This window comes from Microcaecilia unicolor, chromosome 1, assembly GCF_901765095.1.
Source record: "Microcaecilia unicolor chromosome 1, aMicUni1.1, whole genome shotgun sequence".
Taxonomy (NCBI): Eukaryota; Metazoa; Chordata; class Amphibia; order Gymnophiona; family Siphonopidae; genus Microcaecilia; species Microcaecilia unicolor.
The window spans coordinates 368183044-368207899 of record NC_044031.1 but is presented as its reverse complement, the minus strand read 5'-3'; the positions used below and the strand labels follow the sequence as shown (position 1 = coordinate 368207899).

The 24856-nt window shown below is 42.4% G+C and overlaps 1 protein-coding gene across 1 annotated transcript in view; it reads right to left on the bottom strand.

Moving 5' to 3' along the window:
• ANKRD33B (ankyrin repeat domain 33B) overlaps positions 1-24856 on the bottom strand; it is a 104529-nt gene that overhangs the window by 37891 nt on the left and 41782 nt on the right. Inside the window, exon 2 of the mRNA XM_030190068.1 lies at positions 22245-22374. Within this exon, the coding sequence (XP_030045928.1) occupies positions 22245-22374 (130 nt within the window). The remainder of the gene's footprint in view (positions 1-22244; positions 22375-24856) is intronic.

The window sequence follows — 24856 nt, the reverse complement described above, 5'->3', positions numbered from 1 at the left end:
ATGGATCTGCCTAATTTGACTGTCAGAGCAATTTTGCAGCAAATGAGGCAAAGAGATTGCCATTAAACTATATCATCTCATTTTATGACAGCACTAAATACTGTAGTAAACTCAGTACCTGAGATTTCATTCTTTTTTGGAGAAGCTTAGTGAAGTGATAAATTCCAAAACATAAAAATTGTCACTCAACCTCATTATTGGCAGACTTATCATTTTCTCTCATGGATGCCCTTAATCTCTCATATCCCTGACGGCTAATCACTTGAGTAAAAAGCCTCTTGCGCAGCATAATGCATATGAAGATTAATTATCTCAGTTTGCAGTCGGCAAGGTATGGATTCAACTAACCATGACGACTACATAAGCAGTGGCCTCTTTGCATCAGTTTTGCCTCCAGACAATCTAGCTTTCTGTCACAGTATCAAGAATAATGCAGCACGACATTTAGCTTTGTTTGATCTATATACATGTTCTACCTAACTCATTTGGCAAAAAAACAAGAAAACAATTTTTTTTTTAACCTTGCACAGTAAAGAAGTCTTCTTGGGGCTATATTAGAACTATGATCTTGAGTACTGTTCATCATTGCAAGGCCCGGGGGCCAGAGGCGGCTCTCAGTGACCCTAACTGTGACTCTAATGCTCTTCTCCAAGTAATAAATGCTCACCCTTCATCCCCCCCACCCCCATTTTAACCAGAGGCTTTCTGCTGATACTGTCAGTGACATACATACATACTAAAATAGTAGATGACAGCAGATAAAGACCTCTACGGTCCATCCAGTTTGCCCAACAAGATAAACTCATTACATATGGTATGATGTGAAACATCATATGTATAACTGATCTTGATTTATTTTTGCCATTTTTAGGGCACAGACCATAGACGTCTACCTGGCACTGGCCTTGTTCTAAAACTTCTGAAGTTGTCAGCGCCCCTGAACAGTTCCACTCCAGCCTATCCAAATCTATTCAGCCTCAATCAGGGCACAGACCATAGAAGTCTGCCCAGCACCAGCTTTCCTACCTAATCTCCTCTAAGCTTCTTTGGATGAATTCCTTCTAAGCAGGATTCCTTTGTGTTTGTCCCATGCATTTTTGAATTCTGTTACTGTTTGCATCTCTACCACGTCCCGTTGGAGAGCATTCCAGGTATCTACCACCCTCTCAGTGAAAAAATACTTCCTGACATTATTCCTGAGTCGGCCCTCTTTCAACCTCAAATCAGGTCTTCTAATTCTACCAGTTTTCCTTCAGGACTGTGTGGCTTTCAGTAAGTGAGTGATACAGCATACAAACTCCAATGCTATTCTTCTGAGACTCTGCAAGCAGTGAGAAATTTAAGAGACCATGCAGGTTAAACTTATCAAGAACCAGGAAAGAACAGTACCACAAACTCCCAATGAGTGAAGACGTATTAGAAAAAGGAGGAAAAAATAGGAAGAATGCAAAAATATATCAAAAAGAAACATTTTTCATAATGCACAAGCCCACATGAAGAGCAGTATGAAAATTTAACACACAACTTAAAGAAAATATTAGGATCAATTGCCCAATATACAGAACTACCTATTTTCTAGGCCCCATATTTTCTCTGACACATGTTCACTCCCCAGAAGAAGCCCCAGCAGACAGGACACGAACCAACTTCACACCACCCACATCTGAGATGGTAGTACACATGTTAAGAAAATTCTCCTCTGCCCATTGCATGCTACACACCTGTCCCAACCACCTACTAAAAACAGCACTGAACTAATTCATACACCAACTCACCTCCCATCTGAATTACATGTTTCAGGAAGGCCGTTTCCCAAGGGAGAAAAGCAACATGCCGCTCACACCTATCCTGAAGGACACCAAAAAGAACATAAAAGATACCTCAAACTACAGACCAGTGGCATCCATCCCACTAATGATAAAAATAACAGAAGGTTTAGTGGCCCACCAACTAACAGATTACATTGACAAACACTCCATACTATACGATTCACAGTCAGTCTTCAGATTACAACACAGAACAGAAACAGCACTAATTACACTATTGGCTAACCTCAAAAAGGAAATAACAAATGGAAAAAACATTCTTCTACTACAATTTGACATGTCAAGCACTTTCGATATGGTTGACCATCATATCCTCAAAAGAATACTCGATAAAATTGGTATCAGAGAGAAAGTCCTTGATTGGTTACTAGGCTTCCTGACCACCAGATTCTACCAAGTGAAGACAAATTCATCTCTCTCTCTCCATGGAACGTGGGTCCCCCAGGGCTCGCCACTCTCACCAGTGCTACTCAACCTGAGGATGGCCCCTCTTGCTCAAACACTATCCAAACAAGGTTTCAACCCTCTTACATACGCCGATGATGTATCAAAACACACCCTTTCAAAAAGAATCTTAAAATCGCTACCAGAAAAACAGACAGCATAAGCACAATGGGCTGCAACGTTCAAGCTTATACTGAACAAATAAAAAACTCAATGCCTGATACTCACATCACCACACAATACCGATCACTTCTCAAACATCACCGTCATGGGCACATCCCTTCCAATAACTGACAATCTAAAAATCTTTGACCGCAACCTATCCTTCGATAAACAAATCTCAAACACGGTGGAAACTAAAATGTATAAAAAACTATTCTCAAATATGTATTCCACTTACTAGTCCAATCCATGGTCCTCCCACATGCCGATTATTGCAATGGAATTTATGCCGGTTGCAAGAAACAATTATTAAGGAAAATGCAAACAGCACAAAATACATCTGTAAGACAGATATTCGGAACAAACTAATTTGAAAGTGCAAAACCACTGCTCCAAAACCTACATTGTTTACCCATCAAATCACATATATCATTCAAGATATGCTCACTGGCATATAAAATAATTTTCGGCCAAGCATCAAAATACGTCAAACCTAATTAAATTACCTATATGTAATGCAATCAAGGGAGCAAGAACCAACCTCACACTTCACTCCCTAAGTGCCAAGGACTAAAATACAAATCCTCATACTCAACCAGCTTCACGTGCATTTGCCCAAAGATCTGGAACACAATACCAAAAGCACTAAAATGCATGAATAATTACACAACCTTCCATAAGCATCTGAAAGCCCACTTCTTCAGATAGTCTTTCTTCAACAAACCCACACAGTCAGCCTGAGCAACAACCAACACACCTAGTTGATTGACCACTAGCAGATCAGGAACTAATCTCTTGACTACTCCAGATCTATATAAATAAAATCCCCCCTCAAACGTTCTGAAGCTCACTCCGTGGCAAAGTACTGAACTCCTGTACTCTGTGTAGGCTAGGCTATGTGGACCACTCACCCTCACTCATAGACCCGCCCTCAGCCACGCCCCATCTGCATATAAAAAGCAACCTCAACGTTCTAAACTTTGTGGCTTCAGGGTTCGTAAGTTCGAAGCTTTGTAACCACTTTTACAAACCATCTAACTATGCCCCGCCCTCACGTCAAAACGTTATGACGTCGGGGGCGGGTCATAATGAACACAACTACACTAAGCTAGGAAGCCCATTGCTTGATCTGTCTTTTCACTCCCCAACGCAGTCGTCATTCCCACACACTGTAAACGAAGCACGCGTCGCCCCCCCAAAATCCAACCCCCCCTCTCTCACACATGCCCATGCACATCACCCCCCCTCCAAAAACGCCAAACTACTCCCATGCCTCCACCCGCCCAACGCCCCTCCGCTCCCCGACATACGCTCCGCCCTTGAGGGCGGGACCAGCCAATCAGGGCACACAGCTCATAGCGAACAGAACGGAAGGCAGCAGAATCTCTGAAGTACGTTGCCCTTCAGTTCTGCGGCTGGGACTCCAGTAAGAGGAGGGGAGGGTAGTAGAGGGGGGTTGCCGATTTTGGAGGGGGGGCCAACGTCCACGTACCGGGGATGGGCGGGGCCTATGTCGGGGGGGGGGGAGCGGAGGACCTTGCTAGCACCCGTTTCATTTCTCTCTGAAACGGGCCTTCATTACTAGTAGATTATAACTGTCTATCTGAAGTAAACTGTAAGCCACATTGAACCAAAATCTAGATTGGAAAATGTGGGGTACACATGAATAAATAAATAAATAAATAAATGTGAGGAATCAGAGAACACATAACTCTTACTTTAATAAGAAATAAAATAAGGAAATTTCAGCACTGTAGCATTCAATGCCAAAAAGGTCTTCCAGACTGAGTAGGGCAAACATATGGATGAATACTTGTATACTCTGTCCATGAAACAAAGAGCTTTTACTCGTGAAATATGTCTTCAAAATTATTATGTTATCTGAATTACTCTGGAAGGTAAGCAGGTTAGTTGACCTCACTGATATATCAACCTGGGAGTTCTCCAGTAACCCAGTCCACTCAGTACTAATTGATGACCCAACTCTCCTGGCTCACCCTCCAGCTTTCTCTCTCATTCGCTCTTACCTGGAATATAGTGTTTTAGTTACACAATATCCTCAGGCTTAAATAAACATGATACCTTCTTAAAATATTGTCTCAACATAATTTCTACAGATAAGGAATGAGCCTTCAGAAAATTTAGAAACTTAAGTTATGAGCCCTGAAAGAATTTTCCATCATTAGTATAGATAAACCCACTAATAGCTGAAATACTCAATTCTTGCCGAAACAAAACCTTAGCATCAATACTCTGAAGATGGGTCTCAACTCCAGCTATACACTGATCCAATTTTTTACACCTGGTCCCTATCACAGTTATAAAGGAACATAATTGAGAAACAGTAGTTTTAAGAAATCCTTCAGTTCTAGAGACAACAGACCAAATGTTAGCTAAGGAAATTTCACCAGGAGTCCTCTTAATTCAGAGAAAGTGTTAACAGGAAACAACATCTCCTTTACTATGAATGAGACTGAGGGAGGAAGTGACATCAGTGGCATAAATGGAAACTTAGGAACACTGCTCTGGGGTTACCAGAGCTCAAATATATCACACCTACTGGGGTTGAATGCTGGTAACATCTGGTGAGAGAATCTTTAGGGAATCTGGAATGAAGGATGTTGGCGTCAAAAAAGAGGCAGACTGATGTACAATCCTGTTTGAGTGGAGGCTCAATCCCAGCAGTTTAACACATGCAGCAACAGCAGAGCACGAGGCAATGGCATTGCTGAAGAAGAGTGTTGCAGAGCAGGGCCCGCCATGAGAAGAGATGCAGAAGTGGTTTAAAGAACTTAAGACTAAACTTAACTGCAGTGCATAATAAAATCCAACTAGTGCTAGAGGACTTAGAAAAAGATGTAAGTGAAAGATGTGGAAACACATCTGGATAAGCAGAAAGAACAGCTTATTAAAATGCAGCAGCAATTTGGCCTGATGGAATAACAGTATAAAGAAATGTTCTAAAAGTTGAAGACCTTGAAACTAGATTGAGGAAGAGTAACCTTTGCTTGTGAAGTATTACAGAGACAGGGGTAGATGCTAGATGTATGGAAGTGACCCTATGGATCTGCTTGGTAGCCTTGTAGGAGGAATATGCACAGGTGCAGATCTGCGAGTTGGTGCTGAATCAGGCACATAGAGTGGCAAGGCCCTGAGATCACAGCACCCTGAGAGAAGTTATATTTTGCTTCAATAGGTACTCAGACAAGGAGCAAGTACTTAGGGCTATAAAACAAAAAAAATTGTGAATATGTAAAATGGGAAGACTTGGAGACTGAACTTTATGCAGATGTGGCTTCTGAAACACTACGCCGATGGAGGGAGTTTCAGGGGCTGACTGAGATTCTGTGAAAGATGAAGGTGCGAAACAGATAGCTATACCCAAATGGATTCATGTTTACCTTGGAGGGTAAGAACTACAGTGGTCATATTGTGGCAGACCAAAAAAGTGTTTTGCGGAGGCAGGACTGAAGTCTGTTGTTACAGGATGCTGACCAGGAAGAGCCCAGTCATCAGCCACTGTACCTGCCAGTGAATCTTGCTGGCTGCAGGTAAACAGAAATGACCATAGACTGAGTAACAAAATGGAAGAATGAAGCCAACTTGTGGATGCCAGTGAGTGACTGCCTCTTGAGGTGTCTTGTTATGAATGGGTGATCATTTGAAACAGAAAATGGACCAACCATCAAAGTTAATGGTTGCATGTAATGACCCAGAAGGGTGCAGAAAGGGAACTGTTCTGAGGAATGGCTCCATGGAGAATCTGGTAACTGTTGTTTCTCTTTCATCTGCCTGCTATGAGTGTGGCAGACTCTAGAGATTTGGCGGGGTTGGTTGGTGAGGGGAGGTGGGGGCTAGAATGGGAGGGTGGTAGGAAAGACAGTGGGGGTGGTGGGCAGAGCCATGGGAGGGTAGTATGAAAGAATGCTTTGTCCAAGTTCTGCTATTTGGGATAAATCTGATGCTGAATTGTAAAGGTAACTGTGTATTGGCTCTGGAGAATGGACCAATTTGGTATGGTTGATATTACATTAATTTCCTTTATCTGTTCATAAAGGTGGTTAATAAATCCCAATAAAGTGCATGGACTAAATTTGCCTCAAAAAAGACAAATTATGTTTATGGAGCTGCAGTGTTTGAAAACAATGATAGGGTTTATACAAGAAACACATCTATTGCTAGCTCTTGGGCGATCATTGATATAAAATGTCCCTTTTGACATTTACTGTGCCTCTAATAAGGTTCATAAAAAAACTAATGGGGTAGAAATATTTCTATCTAAAGAACTGAATTGTCAAGTACAAAAAATACTTTGAGACAGAGAGAGCTGATATGAACGTGCTGGTTCAGGGAGAGAATTACACTATGGGGAATGCTGTACTATATAAGGAAGAGTTCAGATAACTGCCATATTGAGAGTGGAGAACTATAAACTACCTACTGTGTGAACTGCCACTACGACATGACAGAGTTTGTGTCTTGGAGTCCAGATAAGTGTCATGCTGTTTTGTATGATCTGAGAAGTGTTACTGTGGAAATATTCTGTTGGTACTCTAAGACCCCCATATATGAACTGAATGTGTTAAGTTTGGAATATGATTTTTGAATTGAGACTTTTCAGTTTTTCTAAGACTATTTTGAGTGGTTATATAATTGAATGCTGGGTAGTATCTATAGAGGGTTTTGTTTTTGTTTTTTTGCCCAGGCTACTTGTAGCCAGGCTTTTATCTCCATAAATTTGAAATAAAAACATTTTTTGAAAGAATTTTTTTAAATAATTTTATAAGCATAGCAGTTTGGCGATTGTTTGATCCCCAAATTCTCACAATTGGGTCTTTGAGAATTGAGTGACGGGAGACTCTGTTTTTTTGTTTAATAAAATTTCATGTTAGGCATGCCTAAGCATTCTATTATATATATTTATGACAGAAATTTGTTAATTTCTTAGTGTTGGTCTGTTTTTCCCTATATTTTTGTGGAATATATATGCCCCAAATGTGGGCTAGGTGTAAATCTTTGACCATATGGAGGAAATTCTAATAGATGCTATGGTGGACACCCTAATCATAAAGGGAGACTGAAATGTGATCCCTGACCCCAAATTAGACAGCTCCATGGATGACAGGAGATAGGGACATAAAGGTGCAGAGGGGTTGCAACATTTCATTTCTTATTATAATTTGTGAGATATCTACAGATGGAAACACCTGTTAGTGTGGGATTATTCATGCTACTCACAGGTCCATAGATCTTATTCACAAATTGATTTATGGTTAGTTAATGAGCAAGCTTTGGATGGGGTAGATGAGGTCCAGACAGAGTCGGTTACAAAGGGCTCCTTTTACAAAGCGGCGCTATAGAATAGCATGTGCTAAATGTGAAGCACCCCATGAGAATTGAATGGGCTTCTTTACATTCAGTGTGCCGCTAATTAGCAGCACCACTTTGTAAAAGGAGCCCATAGTTTGACCATGCACCTATATGGATAGGAGAGAAGCACTGGTTCAATGACAGCCTGTTGGCAGACCCAACAGCAGAGCCCCAACTTATGGAAGTGACTGAAAGCAGGTGTAGGAATTGTTATTTCAGGATGCCTTTGGTACAGAACTGGAAGTTTGAGGACTATATATTAAGATATGTTTTGCCTGTGATTGATGTTTGTTTTGCTGAAAGAGCATATGTGGATAAGTACTTGTTTTATTTTATTGTTTGTTTTGGTTGTACATCACCTAGAACATTTGATAGTGCAGTATAAAAACTGTGAAATAAATAAATAATGCCCTGGGGATTACACAGGAGATGCCATGGTCTATGTGACTGGCCAGAGTATCTCTTGTGGATCCTTCCCTGGCTTACCTATTAGGGTTACTAAGAATGTGAGTGTCATAGGCCTATTCTATCCATGAGGTGGACTATAAAATACTGACCAAAGTTCTGGCAGAAAGACTACAGGAGTTAATAACACAGCTGGTCAGTGAGGATCAAGTGAGATTCATCAGAGGGAAACAAGCACAGTCTATTCAACAATCAGCACTTTTGTTAGCTATGGATATAGAAAAGGCTTTAGACATGGTCTCTTGGCAGTTCCTCTTCAAAGCTTGGGGTTGGAGTGCTTGCAGTGGGTGAGAATGCTCCACATGGGTCTCTTAGCCTCCCTTAGAGTGAATGGACATTACACAGAGCTCATTGTTTTAAGCAGGGGGACGAGGCAGGGTTATCCACTCTCCTCCCTGCTTTGCTCAGAAAATCAGGGGTAATACCGAGATAGGTGTTAAATCGGGGAATGGGAGCTATAAAATTATGCTATTTGCGAATAATGTCTTATTTGCTCTTACAAGGACAAAGTATGTCTTACATGAGGTAATGAGAGAGCAAGCTGAATACAGGGTTTCAGGCTTTAAAGTGACTCTGGCTAAATCTGAAATTTTAAATCTTAGCCTGCCAGTAAGACAGCAATGGGAATTATGGAATATTTTCTCTTTTTTTTTGGGGGGGGGGGGGGGGGGGGGGGGGGGGCTAAGCAAAGTATTAAGTGCCCCAGAGTACATTTAATGGCCAAATGGGACCAACTTTATACACAGAACAATACTAAGTCATTTCCAGGTTTTGGAAAAAAGCAATGCAGTTCTGAAAGGGAAGATGGAGGCACTGGGCAATCAAGTTCAACAGGTGAAATCTACACAAACTTTGTTATTGGAGGATAAAATAATATTATATCGAAGGGTAGAGAATTTTGAAAATTATATTAAAAGTTTGAACTTGAGAATGTTGAACTTCCCTCAGGTTTTAACAGCTATGCCTAAGGAGAATTTCTAAAAATCCTCAAATAACTGTTTGGATATCAGGAATGTGTTCTACCCTCTTGAATAGAATTTATTTTATTCCTATTTCATCTAAAAAGCACACTAGTTCTTTGGAAAAACCTGGACAAGCTAATATTTCTTTTGAGAATTTGAATTTATCTAAACTTTTGGAGACATCTGTGGAGGAAGTGATTTCTAGAGCTACTCTTTTGGTATCATTTGTATTTCTGCAGGACAAGGAAGCATTGTTACGACTTTTCTTCAGACTTAAGGACTGTAATTATTTGGGTGGGAAAATATTTTTCCCGATCTTTCATGTTGGACTCAAATATGCAGGAAGAATTCTTTTTCTTTTTGTTCTAAAGTATTGTCACTTTGTGCAACTTTTCAGTTGTGTTATCCATGTAAATGTATGATTTCTTTAAATAATGTGAAATATGTATTCTTTGAACTACTACTACTTATCATTTCTATAGCGCTACAAGGCATACGCAGCACTGTACACAGGGGTGTGCTGGTAAATTTTTAACAACAGGCTCTTTCTCCGGATGTTGCCAGCTCTGCAATTGGAAGGGCCAGGGGTGGCCGGGGGGGGGAACAACACTTGCCTCTCTCTCCTCCCTCCCTTCGTGCGGGCATGCTAGGCATACCTTTACTGGCAGCCAATAAATGGACAGCCACCACTCCCAACGTCTTGCTCTGAGCAGCATGCTGGAACTTCTCTCACATGCTCGAGAAGTCCCAGCCTGCTGCCCAGAGCTGGAAACAAGGAGCGGGGAGCAGCAGTAGTCTATTTACTTGGCTGGCAGGGCTCAGCATCCCCACCAGCAAAGTAAAAGATAATTCAGCAGGGGGCCCAAGCCCACATTTTCGGAGCCAGTTGTTAAAGTAGCCATGGAGGGCCCTACTTTAACAACCGGCTCCCAAAATTCTTAAAAACTTAACAACCGGCTGCTCCAGCACACCACTGACTGTACACCATATACAAAAAGAAAGTCCCTTCTCAAAAAGTTTACAATCTAGATAAGACAGGTAAACAGACAGAACAATTAAGGGTAAGGGAATAAAGAGGTGAGGATAAAAGGACAGGGCAAGTGAGTTAGAAGTCAAAAGCAGTGGTAAAGAGGTGGGCTTTGAGTTTGAACTTGAAAACGGCCAAAGACGGGGCTAGACATACAGGCTCGGGAAGTCTATTCCAGGCTTGAGGTGCAGCAAGATAAAAGGAACAGAGTCTTGAATTAGCAGTAGAGGAGAAGGGGACAGATAAGAGAATTTATCTACAGAACGGAGTACTCGAGTGGGGGTGTAGGGAGAGAGAAGAGTGCAAAGGTACTGGGGAGCAGCAGAGTGAATGCACTTACAGGTCAATAGGAGAAGTTTGAATTGAATATGGAAACGGATAGGGAGTCAGTAAAGTGATTTAAGGAGAGAGCTAATATGAGCATAGGGACTTTGGCGGAAAATGAGTCACGCAGCAGAACCATCCCAATTACAGTTCTTTCTCGAGGGAAAAGGTGCAGTGACCTCTTGACCCCATAGATGGGTTACATCTTTACAGCGGCTCTATTAGTTACAGTGCTTGGTGCCACATCTTTTCTCTGGTACCAGGTATTTATCTTCTCCTAGATTTTCCTTCCTTGGACTCCCTGATATGTGGACTTTGATTACAGAATACTTAATAGATATGTAAGATTTTCTTTATCCTTAGTAATGATGTGATATTCTGTATTTATCCTTTACAAAGTTATTCTCTGTGTAATTGTATTGGAAAGGAAAAAAAAAGAAGAGGAACAATGCTTGTGCTTCTTCAACTTCCCCTGACACTGAGCATCATGGTCCTTCGGTGCTGATGAGGATGATGTTGAACCCATACTCGTCCTCGATGTCAAGTCCAATGCTGATCAGTACCGGGGCTATCATCGCCTGATGTCAAGGAGGTGGAGACCTCCTTGATGCCAGTGCACTCCCAGTGGTAGCTGACGAATAGGTAACCATCGAGGTCAATGCTTCTGGTGCCAATGTCGATGGATTGGCCTTTGAAGAATCAAAAAGTCTCTTCTGCTGGAGCTGACGAATTTTCAATTGCATTTTCAAACAGAGAGAATAGGAGTTAGGATCATGGTTAGGCCCAAGGCACCCGATGTACCAAGTGTGCAGATTTGTTACCGAAATCACCCGATTATGTTGGGCGCACCTCTTAAAATCACTGGGGGTCTTCTTCAATATCATGAAAAGAATTGTGGCCAAATTAAATTCCTTAATTTTGGACCACAAAAAGGGTCAGAGCCAAATCAAGGTCAGTGCTCAGGCCTAAGTAGGCCTATTGAACCGTGAAAAAGAAAAAAAAATTGAAGAGTTGACAACACGAAGAGGGAAAATAAAAAATTAAAATTAAATCAAAAATGACAAAAGAGGGAAAAATACTGAAACGGGAAGGCACTGCAAATGCAGAGGAAAAAAGTGCTGATGGGAGACTGAGAAAACAGGTCCTCCCCACTCTGTGAAAAACTACAAGAGGACCTTACGAGACTGGGAGACTGGGCGTCTAAATGACAGATGACGTTTAATGTGAACAAGTGCAAAGTGATGCATGTGGAAAAGAGGAACCCAAACTATAACTACATCATGCAAGGTTCAGCGTTGGGAGTCACGGACCAAGAAAGGGATCTAGGTGTCACTGTTGATGATACGTTGAAAACTTCTGCTCCATGTGCTGCTGCGGCTAGGAAAGCAAATAGAATGTTGGGTATCATTAGGAAAGGGATTGAAAACAAAAATGAGGATATTATTCTGCCGTTGTATCGCTCCATGGTGCGACCGCACCTCGAGAACTGTGTTCAATTCTGGTTGCCGCACCTCAAAAAAAGACATAGTGAAATTGGAAAAGGTGCAGAGAAGGGCAACAAAGATGATACAGGGGATGGGACAGCTTCCCTATCAGGATAGGCTGAAAAGGCTGGGGCTCTTCAGTTTGGAGAAAAGGCGGCTGAGGGGAGATATGATAGAGGTCTATAAGATAATGAGTGAAATGGAACGGGTCAATGTGGAGCATCTGTTTACGCTTTCCATGCGATGAAGCTGCAGTGTGGTAAATTTAAAATGAATCGGAGGAAATTTTTCTTCACTCAATGCGTAGTTAAACTCTGGAATTCGCTGCCGGAAAAGGTGGTTAAGGCGGTTAACTTAGCGGACTTCAAAAAAGGATTGGACGGCTTCCTGGAGGAAAAAGCCATAGAATGTTATTGAATGGATGAGGGAATAATACAGTATTTCTAGAATAGGCGGGACAAATTGCTTGTTCTTTTGGCAGCTGTCGGTGACAGGGTGCTGGGCTCGATGGACCCTTGGTCTGTCCCAGCATGGCGATGCTTATGTACTTATATACCCATGCTCGTGTGCTGGGCAGGAAAGCACCCATGCTTGCGTGGTGGGACGCTACTAGAATTTTCTTGAAACATCTATATGCTAGTCAGCGTCCACACCAGGCTTCGTTCGATGACATCACCCACATGTCAGAATACAACTGGGACTGCTTGTCCTTAGAGAAAAATTAGCTTACGCTAATGCCATTTAGCCCGTGCTAAGCTAGTAAGCATTTCCTAAAATGATAATGAGCAGACTGGGTGACACACTGAAGAGGAGTTTGCAAATGAGTATTTTCATTCTGTGAGAAGGTGAAAGAGGGCTCTTTTATAAAGTAGCGATCAGTCACATTTAATCCTCAACTTCCTCATCTTCCAACCACACACACACATATATATATTTGTTTATCTCTTTGTGTTTATACCATCTCAATTTATTCAAAATACCGTCAGTATTCTTCAGTCTTTACAGTCTCATTTTTCTTTTAAGTGGGTGTCTCGGGGCATTAGGTACCTGGGGATTTCCCTTACTACAAGTTTCTCCGCTTTGTATGCCACTAACTACCCTCTTCTATTGTGGGATATATAAACAGATCTGGACCGTTGGGGTTCAATTGATCTTTCTTGGTTTGGTAGGATTGGTACTTTAAAAATGAATGCGTTGCCACGTTTGATGTATCTTTTCCAGGTTCTTCCTTTACGCTTGCCTCTTGCGTTTCTTTCTGGTTTGCAGAATCGTTTGCTTAGTTTCTTAGTTTTGTCTGGTCCAATAAACGGCCTCGTTTTTCCCGTTTGCTGCTGTATGGTGATAGGAATAAGGGTGGTCTTGGAATCCCGAATGTTTTTTGGTATTATAGAGTGGCTCAGGCTTCGGCAGCTTTCGAATGGTTTCATGCCGACCCACAGAAGAGGTGGATAGCGATAGAACAGGTTTTGTTCGGCACATACCCGTTGCGGTCTTTGATTTGGCTTCCCCGGCACAGCCATTCTTTGGATAGTAATTTATGTCCCTCTATAGCGACTACCTTTTATTATTGGGATGGTTTATTTGATAAGCCTGGACTGGTGCTTTCAAGACTATCTCCTGTATTACATAATCCCTTCTTTCCACCAGGACTAGGGCTGGGCACTTTTCTTAAGTGGTTTTCTGCGGGATTGGAAACTTTGGGTCAGTTTATTGAGAATGGCAAATTGGTGCCATTTGATTTTCTTGTGGATACTTTTTCCATTTCTGCACGGGATAGTTTCGCTTATGTCCAGGTTCAACATTTTCTTTCATCAAAGGCAATTCTGAAACAGGTGACTAGGGGGGATTCTTTTTGGAGGATTTGTGTGAGGATTCAAGTTCTTCGTGGGGTCTTATTTCTTGTTTGTATGTGTATCAGCGTAATAAGTTGCGGCCTCCTGTTGCTCATCGTTTGCATTGGCAGCGGGAACTGGGGTTCACAATGGGTGATGATGCATGGGCACATATGGAAACTGCTTCATTCAGGATTTCTGTTTCAACTCCTTTTCTTTTCAGCAAAATTCGCCCTTTCCTCTCTGAACACACCACCCGAACTCTCGTCCACGCTCTCATTACCTCTCGCCTTGACTACTGCAACTTACTCCTCACCGGCCTCCCACTTAGCCACCTATCCCCCCTTCAATCTGTTCAGAACTCTGCTGCACATCTTATATTCTGCCAGAACCGATATACTCATATCACCCCTCTCCTCAGGTCACTTCACTGGCTTCCAATCAGATACCACATTCAGTTCAAGCTTCTCCTTCTTACCTACAAATGCACTCAGTCTGCTGCCCCTCACTACCTCTCTACCCTCATCTCCCCTTATGTTCCCACCCGAAACTTCCGTTCACAGGACAAATCCCTCCTCTCATTACCCTTCTCCACCACCGTCAACTCCAGGCTCCGCTCATTCTGCCTCGCCTCACCCTATGCTTGGAACAACCTTCCCGAGCCCTTACGCCAAGCCCCCTCCCTGCCTATCTTCAAGTCTTTGCTTAAAACTCACCTCTTCAATGCTGCGTTCGGCACCTAACTCTTACCTTTCAGGAAATCCTGACTGCCCTAATTTGACTGCCCCTATCAGACTGACTGTTCACGTGTCCTTTAGATTGTAAGCTCTTTGAGCAGGGACTGTCCTTCTATGTTAAATTGTACAGCGCTGCGTATCCCTAGTAGCGCTTTAGAAATGTTAAGTAGTAGTAGTAGTAGTATCTGACTCCTGTACGTTTACATCATATGTTTCTGACTTTATTGCTTTTGTGTTGGAGGGGTTGTGGTCAGAGGGGTTCTATGGGTCATCTCTAGTGGTCTTGTGATAAGGTGCATGCTTTTTGGAAAGCAATTCAATATAGACTCCAGAGTTGGCTTTCAAAACCCATGAAGTGGTCACCTGAATATTTTCTATTTCTGGGTAAGCCTCCGGGTCTAACCATGCCTCAGTCATTGTTGGTTTGTCATGCCATGTCGGCAGCTAGAGTTACACTGGCTGCTTCTTGGATGTCCCCTCAGGTTCCTTCTTTGACAAAGTGGTTAAATAAGCTATGGTATATTTGTGAAATGGAGAGACTGAGGGCTATTAGTGGTACCACTTTATCTAAGTGGGAGGAGGTTTGGGAACCTTTTACTTCAAAATGTTCATTTTAAATACCGTCTGCAGAAGCTTAAGGGGTAATGAGATGGGGTTGCTGTTTTTTTGGTTTGTTTTTATGGGGGGGATGAGTTTTTGTTTTCTGAAAATTTTACTACATTATGAAAGTTTCTAGGTTGTGTATTGATAACTGCTGTTGCGACTTGTACCCTTTTGGAATTTCTATTGCTGTTTATTTTCAGTTATATGACTTATATCAGATCTATTCTTGGTTTCAGTATTGTCTCTAACTGCTTAATAAAGACTTCTTTAAATTTCAAGAATAGCTGTACTGGGTCAGACCGATGATCCATCTAGCCCAGTATAATGCTTCCAACAGTGGCTAATCCAGATCACAAGTACCTGGCAGAATCCCAAATAGTCGTAAGATTCCATGCTACTGATCCCAAGGCAAGAATGGCTTCCCTATGTCTATCTCAATACCAGACTATGGATTTTCCTCCAGGAACCTGTCCAAAACACAAATATGCTAACCGCTGTAACCACATCCTCCAGCAACGAGTTCCACAACTTAGCTTTTGGTTGAGTGAAAAAATATTTCTTCCTATTTATTTTTTTATATTTTCATTATAATATGATGTACATCAAAGAACACACTTTGAAAAATGAAAACCATAAAAGGCACAAAGGAGAAAAAACAGAATACATGGTACAGTCCACTGAACGGGAGAGAGGGGAACCAAAAATAGAAAATCCACAGAAAGCTGGATACAAACACAAAAAAGTAATATACAAAGAAAATATCAGAGTAATCCCTGTTACTTATAAAAATAAGGACCTGGAATCATGAGGGATTACTGAGAGTCCTCAAAAAACCTTTACTTTCAAGAAAATTCTGTAACTGCACAGGTTCATAAAAAATATATCTAAAATTCTGATAGGAAATAAAACATTTACATGGACAATACAATTTATTTATATTTTGCTCACACCTTTTTCAGTAGTAGCTCAAGGTGAGTTACATTCAGGTACTCTGGATATTTCTCTGTCCCAGGAGAGCTCACAATCTAAGTTTGTACCTGAGGCAATGGAGGGTTAAAGTGACTTGCCCAAGATCACAAGGAGCAACAGTGGGATTTGAACCAGCTACCTATGGATTGCAAGACCGGTGCTCTAACCACTAGGCCACTCCTCCACTTCTTCCTTCTGAGCTATGTCCATTTGGAAACATCAGGAAAAACAGAGAATTTATCACCATGAAAAAAAGCATTCCCACTTCTATAATAAAGCCTCAATATAGCCTTTTTGTGTAGACAAAACAGACTAACAAAGTAGATCTCCCGAGATTTCACTTGTGATGACTCCAAAAAAGTTGAAACATTTATATCTCCATCACCACCCATGGAGACTTAAACGCTAGGTGGATTTATTACATTATCTGCCCGATATTCAGCACTATGTAACCGGTCAGGAACGGCTCTTGGACAGTTAAGTAGTGAACTGACTATATGACAATATTCAGTGGGAGATAGCTGTTTATCTCCCGCTGAATATTCATGGTCAGTGCTTAGCAGATAACCAGCTATATCTCATGATATAGCTGGCTATTCACTAATATTTAGCACATCGCCAGCTAAAATTTGGCAGCCAAATTGGGCTTCTGAAATAGCAGGCTTATCTTCGACTGGTTTAAAAACTAACTGGCCAGCGCTGAATATTGATTTGGCTGGTTAAGTTGAAACCGGCCAAAAATAAACCGGATATTCAATGCCGGTCACCGGAAATGGCCCAGCATTGAATATCTGGACTCAGTGGCAACCGCAGAAGGCAACCCTGCTAACTCCCATGGTCTGACCACACAAGGAAACAAAACAGGACTTTGCTTGGAAGTAACGTTAACAGGCTAGTAATCCATACAGGTTTAAAGCAGAACAACCCAAACACACACACACAGGGCTCAGGGCTGTGCCCAGAGACACAGACTAACAAGAAGACCAGTTCCCCTCAGAATCAAACAACAGTACAACCAGGGGCGTATCTGAACTGCGGCGGTAGGGGGGGCCAGGGCCAGAGAGGGGGGGCACATTATAGCCCCCCCCCCCGCCGCCGCCGCCGCCGCCATTGCCGATCCCCCTCCCCCCAGCCGCTGCCATTGCTAACCCTCCCCCTCCGTTGCTCGCCTACCTTCGCTGGCGGGGGACCCCAACCCCCGCCAGCCGAGGTCCGCGTCCTCCTGCCGCTGCCGGCTGCCTTTGGTCCTTTCATTCTTCCATTGAAGCTGGCGCCGACGAAAAAGTTTCTTTTGAATCTGACGTCGCTGCACGTTGCACGTTGTACGTGCAGGACGTCAGACTCAGAAACAATTTCTGAGTCTGACGTCCTGCACGTACAACGTGCAGCGACGTCAGACTCAAAAGAAACTTTCGTCGGCGCCAGCTTCAATGGAAGAATTAAAGGACCAAAGGCAGCCGGCAGCGGCAGGAGGACGCGGACCTCGGCTGGCGGGGGTTGGGGTCCCCCGCCAGCGAAGGTAGGCGAGCAACGGAGGGGGAGGGTTGGCAGCGGTAGGGGGGTCCAGGGCGAAATCTGCGGGGGCCCAGGCCCCTGAGGCCCCACGCAGATACGCCCCTGAGTACAACAAGAAAAAGAAAATAGACCTGTTGCAAAGGCAACGCAGGAAAGCTCCCTGGGTCCTTATAAAGGAGTAGGCTGATGATGTCACAAGTAGGAAATGAAGCAGAAGCAGGGAGACCAAAGTGAGGCTTGGCTAACAGGAAGAACAACAACAGGAAAAAAAGGCAGACTGGAGAGATCACAGAGCTAGATACAGAGAAACAGTAGGTCTGAACATAAGGGCATGGCCACAATCATGACGAGGAAGTAGCAGAGGGAGCAGGAGGAAAAACCCTTTGTTTTCCTCTACGTTTAAGCAAAAGTTCAACTAAAGTACAATGTAAGAAGAAAACTTTAAATCAAAGAAGGAAATTCCTTCATCATATCCTATTCTGACACCAGCTTGAATCCCTCTTCCTATTTATTTAAAAGGTATTACCATGTAACTTCATTGAGTGTCCCTTAGAGGAAGCAGCTTTTAAACAAGTTAATGGGTGAAAGTTGATAGCACTCAGGAGTGCATGGCTTGAACAGATGTATCTTCAAAGGATACTGGCAAAATAGGGAGGTCAGACTTCCTTGAGAGAGGTTGTCATAAAGGCTTAAATAGCAAAGATGCATGTTAATGAAGACTAAACATATAATCAGAGTTTTTTTTGAGGGGGTACTTGGGGGTACTGAGTACTGGCACCTTTTCCATTGTCTGCTAAAACTGACCTATGGCCTCCAAGCTGTAATGAAAGAGCTCGGGCCCTACACACCAATTCTGCCTTGTCATAGATTCTATGACTGGTTGCGGGCGGCCTGGCTATTGTGGGGTGGGTCCCTCAATGATCACCCAACCTCTGAAGGGTGACCTGGCATTTGAGTACCGGCACCTTTTTTACTAGAAAAAATGCACTGCATACAATTGATAATTACAATTGCTGAAAATTATCCAGTATAATTTTAAGCAACATAATTAAACAGACCATTCCATCATGATTAAGTTCTAACTGCTTTGAAGGCCTGTGTCTTCTGCTTCTTTTGCAAATTACATCTTGAAAATAATCTCTCTGTTTGATATTCTGCCAGTGGAAGGTATTGTTTGTTTGTTTGTTTTTTTTCAAATCTTGCCTGGCACAGGCTGAATTAGTTTTCAACAATTCCACCAGACTAAACAATATATAACCCAGCTAAAAAACTTTTTTTGTTATTTTTAAATTGCAGTGCTGAGTAGTGCTGTAGGGGATAAAGACAGAGAGCCTGTTGTTTTAATCACTAGGCAGTAATCAGGGGAGCTCTGGAGGCACTGCAGACAGAGCACTGGTGGACAAACAGCTAAGGTAAGTGTCATCAGTATAACACCTTTGTTTTCCCCGGCAGGGAATTGTAAATATAGAGAAGAAAAGAAGCCTTTACCTTGTCCCCCCCCTCTTTCCTGGGGAGGGGGCATCTTGCAGAGAGCAGGGAGACACAGAGGACAAGCAGAGAGCCAGCAACAATGCTAGCACCTTTTGTTAGAATGTTTAGAGTGTTTAAAATGCTCCAGCACTGTTGTACAAAGAACTCAGATGTTCATGGCTGCTAGATGTGTGTGTATAAAGTTTCAACAGTTTGTAACTGTGAGAGAAGGGCAGACTTGTTACAGAGCTCCCGATTGGCTGTCTGAGAGCACAGTACAAGGCTCCTGATTTGCTGGCTAAGGTACCCAAAGCAAGCTGGGAACTAAGGGAGGGACAGTGTGTGAGATAGCCAATAGGAGCCAAGATCTGCTAAGAGGCACGAATTTGGACCAATGAGGTGGCAGGAGGCAGTCTGATCCTTAGATTGGCGCAAATTTTGAGCCAATCCAGGGGGCAGGAGGAGTGGAACAAAGAAGAAAAAAAGTTTTACAGTGCAGAGGCACAAGAAGGCAATCGGCAGACAATGGAGATTGCAAGCATGGCTTGAGGGGAGAAATCAGACTCATGCAGAGGGACATGCTCGGGCAGGCTGGATGAGGATAAGATCTAATCAAGGCAAGAAGAGGCAGCTGCAGGCTGATAGAGGACCCACTGATGAGCTCCAGATGAAGAGAGAGCTGGTGAGTCCTGAAGAAATACGGGCACTCAGGCAGAGAGAGCAGCAGAGGGGAAAGAGAAGGGGGTCTGGAGTGTGTTGGGAGCAGTGCAGAGCTGAAGAGAGAGACAGCAGCTTGGTGAGGCCCCTGAATCCCAGAAGTCCCCCCAGGGCATCCCTCTGTGTGAGTGTTTGCCTGTCCAGAGAGGAGAAAGCCGGCTGTGAGACTGTCCTGTAAAGAAGAGGCTTATGGGAAGCAGCCCCACAAGAAGAGACAGAGAGACAGCCCCCCCCTTGCACTGAGTGCTCAGACAAGAAAAGAAACTGTGCTTTTTGAGTGCCTGCCTCAGGAGGGATCTAGCCCAGAAGCTTGCTGGTTTGAGCATCCATAAAGAGAGAGAGAAGAGGCATCCCCCTGCACTGAGTGGCCAGACTAAAAGTGAACACTGTGTTTTTTTTTATGCCTGCCTCCGGGGATCCAGACAAAAGCCTGCCTTGGGGAACAGCTGCCATGCCTAAGCCTTGAGTCCTGTGAGTGCCTGCCTCTAGGGGAGTTAGTGTAGCCGTCCATCAGTGAGATTTGGGGTGGTTGTATAACAGAACGAAACAAAAGGGGTCATGTTTTGGGCGGGTTAGATAGGAGTTTCCCCTGCTTATCTGTTTTATTTGAAGTTAGTTAGTCCACCAGTTCCACAGAAAGTCAAGGTTTTCCTTTTTTGAGTTTTTTTGAGTCAGAATAGTAGGTATCGGGAGTCCCTGGACCAGTGGATTGACCTCCCCAACCGAGGAGGCGTGGAAGTGAAGAAGACTAAGGTACCCAACGCAAGGAAGCAGCGATGCTAGCGAAGATTTGATATACCGGTAATATTATTGTGTGCACACAAATTGAAAACTATATATATATCAGATCTGAGTACACTAATTAGCGCTGTGTACATGTGTGGGATGTTTTGGGTTACTGCAGATGTGGAGTTGGGGTCTTGATAGCTGTGATCCTTGATAACTGTGATTCTTGGTGACTGTGATTGTAGTTTTAAAATTGTTATTGCCTTTATTTCCTTTGTAACTTATTTCAAAGCATTTAACATCTTGCACTAATTTTATTTAATACCATCAACCTGTAAAAATTGATACCAACATTTAAGAAACATAACCAACAAGTGTTTCTATTTACTTTACCCTCTATCCCTTTTACCCTTTAATAAAACCTTTAATATTTTTTTCTTGCTAAATCCCTTGGTTGTGTGGAGTTTATTTGGGAACCCTATTTAAAACTGTGACACTCATATATTTATTTCTTCCATTATTCAAATTTACCTACTCCACGACTAGGGGGTTTACAGAATGTTTAATGCTGTGAGAAGGGAGGGCATATGCTATGATGTGAGACTGCTGCAGTTCCAATCCAGAGACATTTGGTCTAAAGGACACTACAGCACTACTGAGCACTGCAATTTAAAAATAACAAAAAAAGTTTTTTAGCTGGGTTATATATTGTTTAGTCTGATGGAATTGTTGGAAACTGTTGATTTACCCACACCAGGTTGATTTCATTGAAACCCTTACATTTCTACTGAGTACAGGCTGAATTAGGCCACATATTCAGTGCCAGCCCTTATCTGAGTACTGGCACTGAACATTTATGTCTTTGGTGGTGCTTGGAAGTTATCTGGGTACCACAGAATTTTAAAAGAAACGAAAAGGGGATGAGACTTGATATAACACCTTTCTGTAGTTACAATCAAAGTGATTTACATATTACATATTAGTACTTATTTTGTACTTGGGGCAATGGAGGGTTAAGTGACTTGCCCAGAGTCACAAGGAGCTGATGTGGGAATCAAACCCAGTGCACCAGGATCAAAGCCCACTGCACTAACCACTAGGCCACTCTTCCATGCTGTTCTACTTATCTGGTTAGTTACCTGGGCACTGGCATTGAACATAAGAAGTGTCTGGATAACTTCTGGGTCCACCATGACTCTGCCCCTGGAGCACTTGGCACTAACCAGATAGTGCTGCGGTGGTCTTCCAGGATATTCAGTGGCACAATTTGGGGTTAGTGCCCCTAAAAATCAAGTATGGCCCAGTAAGCAGGACATATTTGGATAGGAATCTCTTTTACCAAGGGATAAGTCACACTGTATACTGACCCCTATATTCCTTCTCCCTCCCAAAAACATATACAATTTCCCAATCAACAATATTTTATTTTATAATAACCAATAATCAGTTCTGGCCAGGACTTTGCCTCGGGTTTTCAGGTCTTCCAAACAGACCAAAAGGTATAAGTAAATACTTTATCAGTCAGGAATACTGGTAATTCTACTGTGATTTGATTTACTTTCCATTTGTCGTTATCATATGCAATCCATGAGGAAAAGTGAACATTCTTACCTGCTTGTGCAGCTGTAATCAGGGCTGTGTTCCCTTCGTTATCCTGCCAGTTTACATCAACATGAGGGCATTGGGCTAAGGCTATTACAATGTCCACATAACCTTGGTAACAGGCAATATGAAGGCCAGTCTATAAATTAGAAAAGAAAAAAAAAAGAAAATCTTTTAATCAAAAGGAAGAAGTGTACAGCTCTTATTAAAAAATGGGTTACAGTTCACAAATAGAGTAATTCGACTGGGTGACAGTGATCATATGGCAACAGTATCCAGTATATCCATTTTAGGGAATTCTAATAAGAAAACGTGAGACTGTCCAGTTGGCAGGATAATTGAGCTTTTCAATATGCATTATCTAAAGATTTAATTTCTCCAATTTCATGAAGCAAAAACATCCATAGAAACAAATGTGCAAGCAAAAGCTTCTGCAGAAAGAACTATGGAACCTAGGCCCAAAAGTGCTAACTTAAGGGCTAAAATTAACTACAGTGTTCTATGAAATAGAATGTACATTCATGTGCATTACAGGGTAAGGGGTAAAAGAGGAAAGGGCCTGAAGGCAGAGATGAGTGACAGAAAAGGAGTTGCAGATGAGAGACAGAGAAACATAGATAAGTGCTGGAGAGAGAGTGAATTCAGAGGATGGAGATGAGAGACTAAAGAATGGTAACATAGTAAGTGATGGCGGATAAAGACCTGAATGGTCCATGCAGTCTGCCCAACAGTCATATTCATTATCAATTCAAGATTAAATCAACAATGAACGTGAAATTATATACTTGATCATGGCCTTACTTTGGTGTTTCTGGGACATAGACTGTATTAGTCCACCCGGCTCTATCCTTATGTTCCAACTACTGGAGTTGCTGTCAAAGCCCACTCCAACCTATCCTACAACCAGAATGCTATATGCAGGACTCAGACCGTACAAGTCAGCTCAGCACCAGCCTTAGTTGATATTGCCAGAGTTGCCATCTATATATGCAACCCTTTTAGGTTTTTTTTATATCATTCGTTTTCTATTTAGAGATCCTCTGAATTCATCCCACGCCTTTTTGAATTCTGCCACAGCTTATTTTATTCACCACCTCCCTCTGGAGGGCATTCAAGGCATCAACCACCCGCTCCATTAAAAAGAATTTTCTGACATTACTCCCGAGTCTATCACCCCACAACCTCAATTCATGTCTTCTAGTTTTACCACACTTTCCCTTCTCTGGAAAAGATTTGTTTCTATATTAATTCCTTTCAAGTATTTAAACATCTGTATCATATCTCCCCTGTCCCTCCTCTAGGGTATACATATTCAGGTCTCCCAGTTTCTTCTCATATGTCTTTTGGCACAAGCCCCACATCATTTCTATTACCTTCCTCTGAACCGCTTCAAGTCTTCTTACATCTTTAGCAAGCTACAGCCTCAAAAACTGAACACCATACTCCAGGTGGGGCCTCACCAATGACTTACATAGGGGCATCAACACCTCCTTTCTTCTGCTGGTTACATCTCTCCCTATACAGCCTATAATCCTTCTGGCTATGGCCACTGCCTTGTCACACTGTTTTGTCGCCTTCAGATCCTCAGATACTATCACCCCAAGATCCCTCTCCCTGTCTGTTCATATCAGTCTCTTATCGCCTAAGGCATACATCTCCCTTGGATTTCTTTGAACTTCTTTGCATTGAATTTTAATTGCCAAACATTAGACCATTCTTCTTTTGCAGATCCTTTTTCATGTTTTCCACTCCCTCCGGGGTGTCCACTCTGTTACAAACATTGGTATCATCCGCAAAAAGGCAAACTTTACCTTCTAACCCTTCGGCAATATTGCTCACAAATATATTGAACAGAATCGGCCCCAGAACCGATCCTTGAGGTACTCTCACCTTTCCTTCCACTGAGTGAATTCCATTAACCACCACCCTCCGGTGTCTATCAATCAGTTCAGTTCACCACTTTGGGTCCTAACTTCAGCCTATTAAGTTTATTCAAGAGCCTCCTATGAGGAGCCATGTCAAAGGCTTTGCTGAAATCTAAGTAGATTACATCTAGAGCATGTTCTCAATCCAGTTCTCTGGTCACCCAGTCACAGAATTCAATCAGATTCGTTTGGCATGATTTAGCTTCGGTGAAACGATGAATACACTTGGAAAAGAATAACAGAGAGGGCAAAATGAGAGGACACGAAAGGCGAGACTAGGAGACAGAAAGGAGGTAAGTAGGGGAAAAGTGAAAGAGGGAGATTAAAGACTGCAGAGTGAGCGAAGGTAAGAAGGAGTAAAATCCAACAACAAATGTAAAGAGGCAGAAGAGACAAATAGAGATAAAAGATTAAAGATACAAATTGTTTTCAGAGATAGATATAAAGAAAGGAAGAAGACAAGGAGAGAAAAGAAACAAAAAATGGAAGAGACCCAGGGAAGAGAAGACAAGTGGAAGAAAGAGATTATGAACAACCTACGATCAGATGTAGCAAAGGTACAAAAAAAGTATTTTATTTTGAGAATTCAGTGATTGAAGAATGTTAGCTTTGGAAATGTGCATTTCTTACAGTTTTGGTTTTCCTCCGTAAAGGAGGAAATGCATTTTCTTCATTGTTCTCCTGCTCACAATCTGG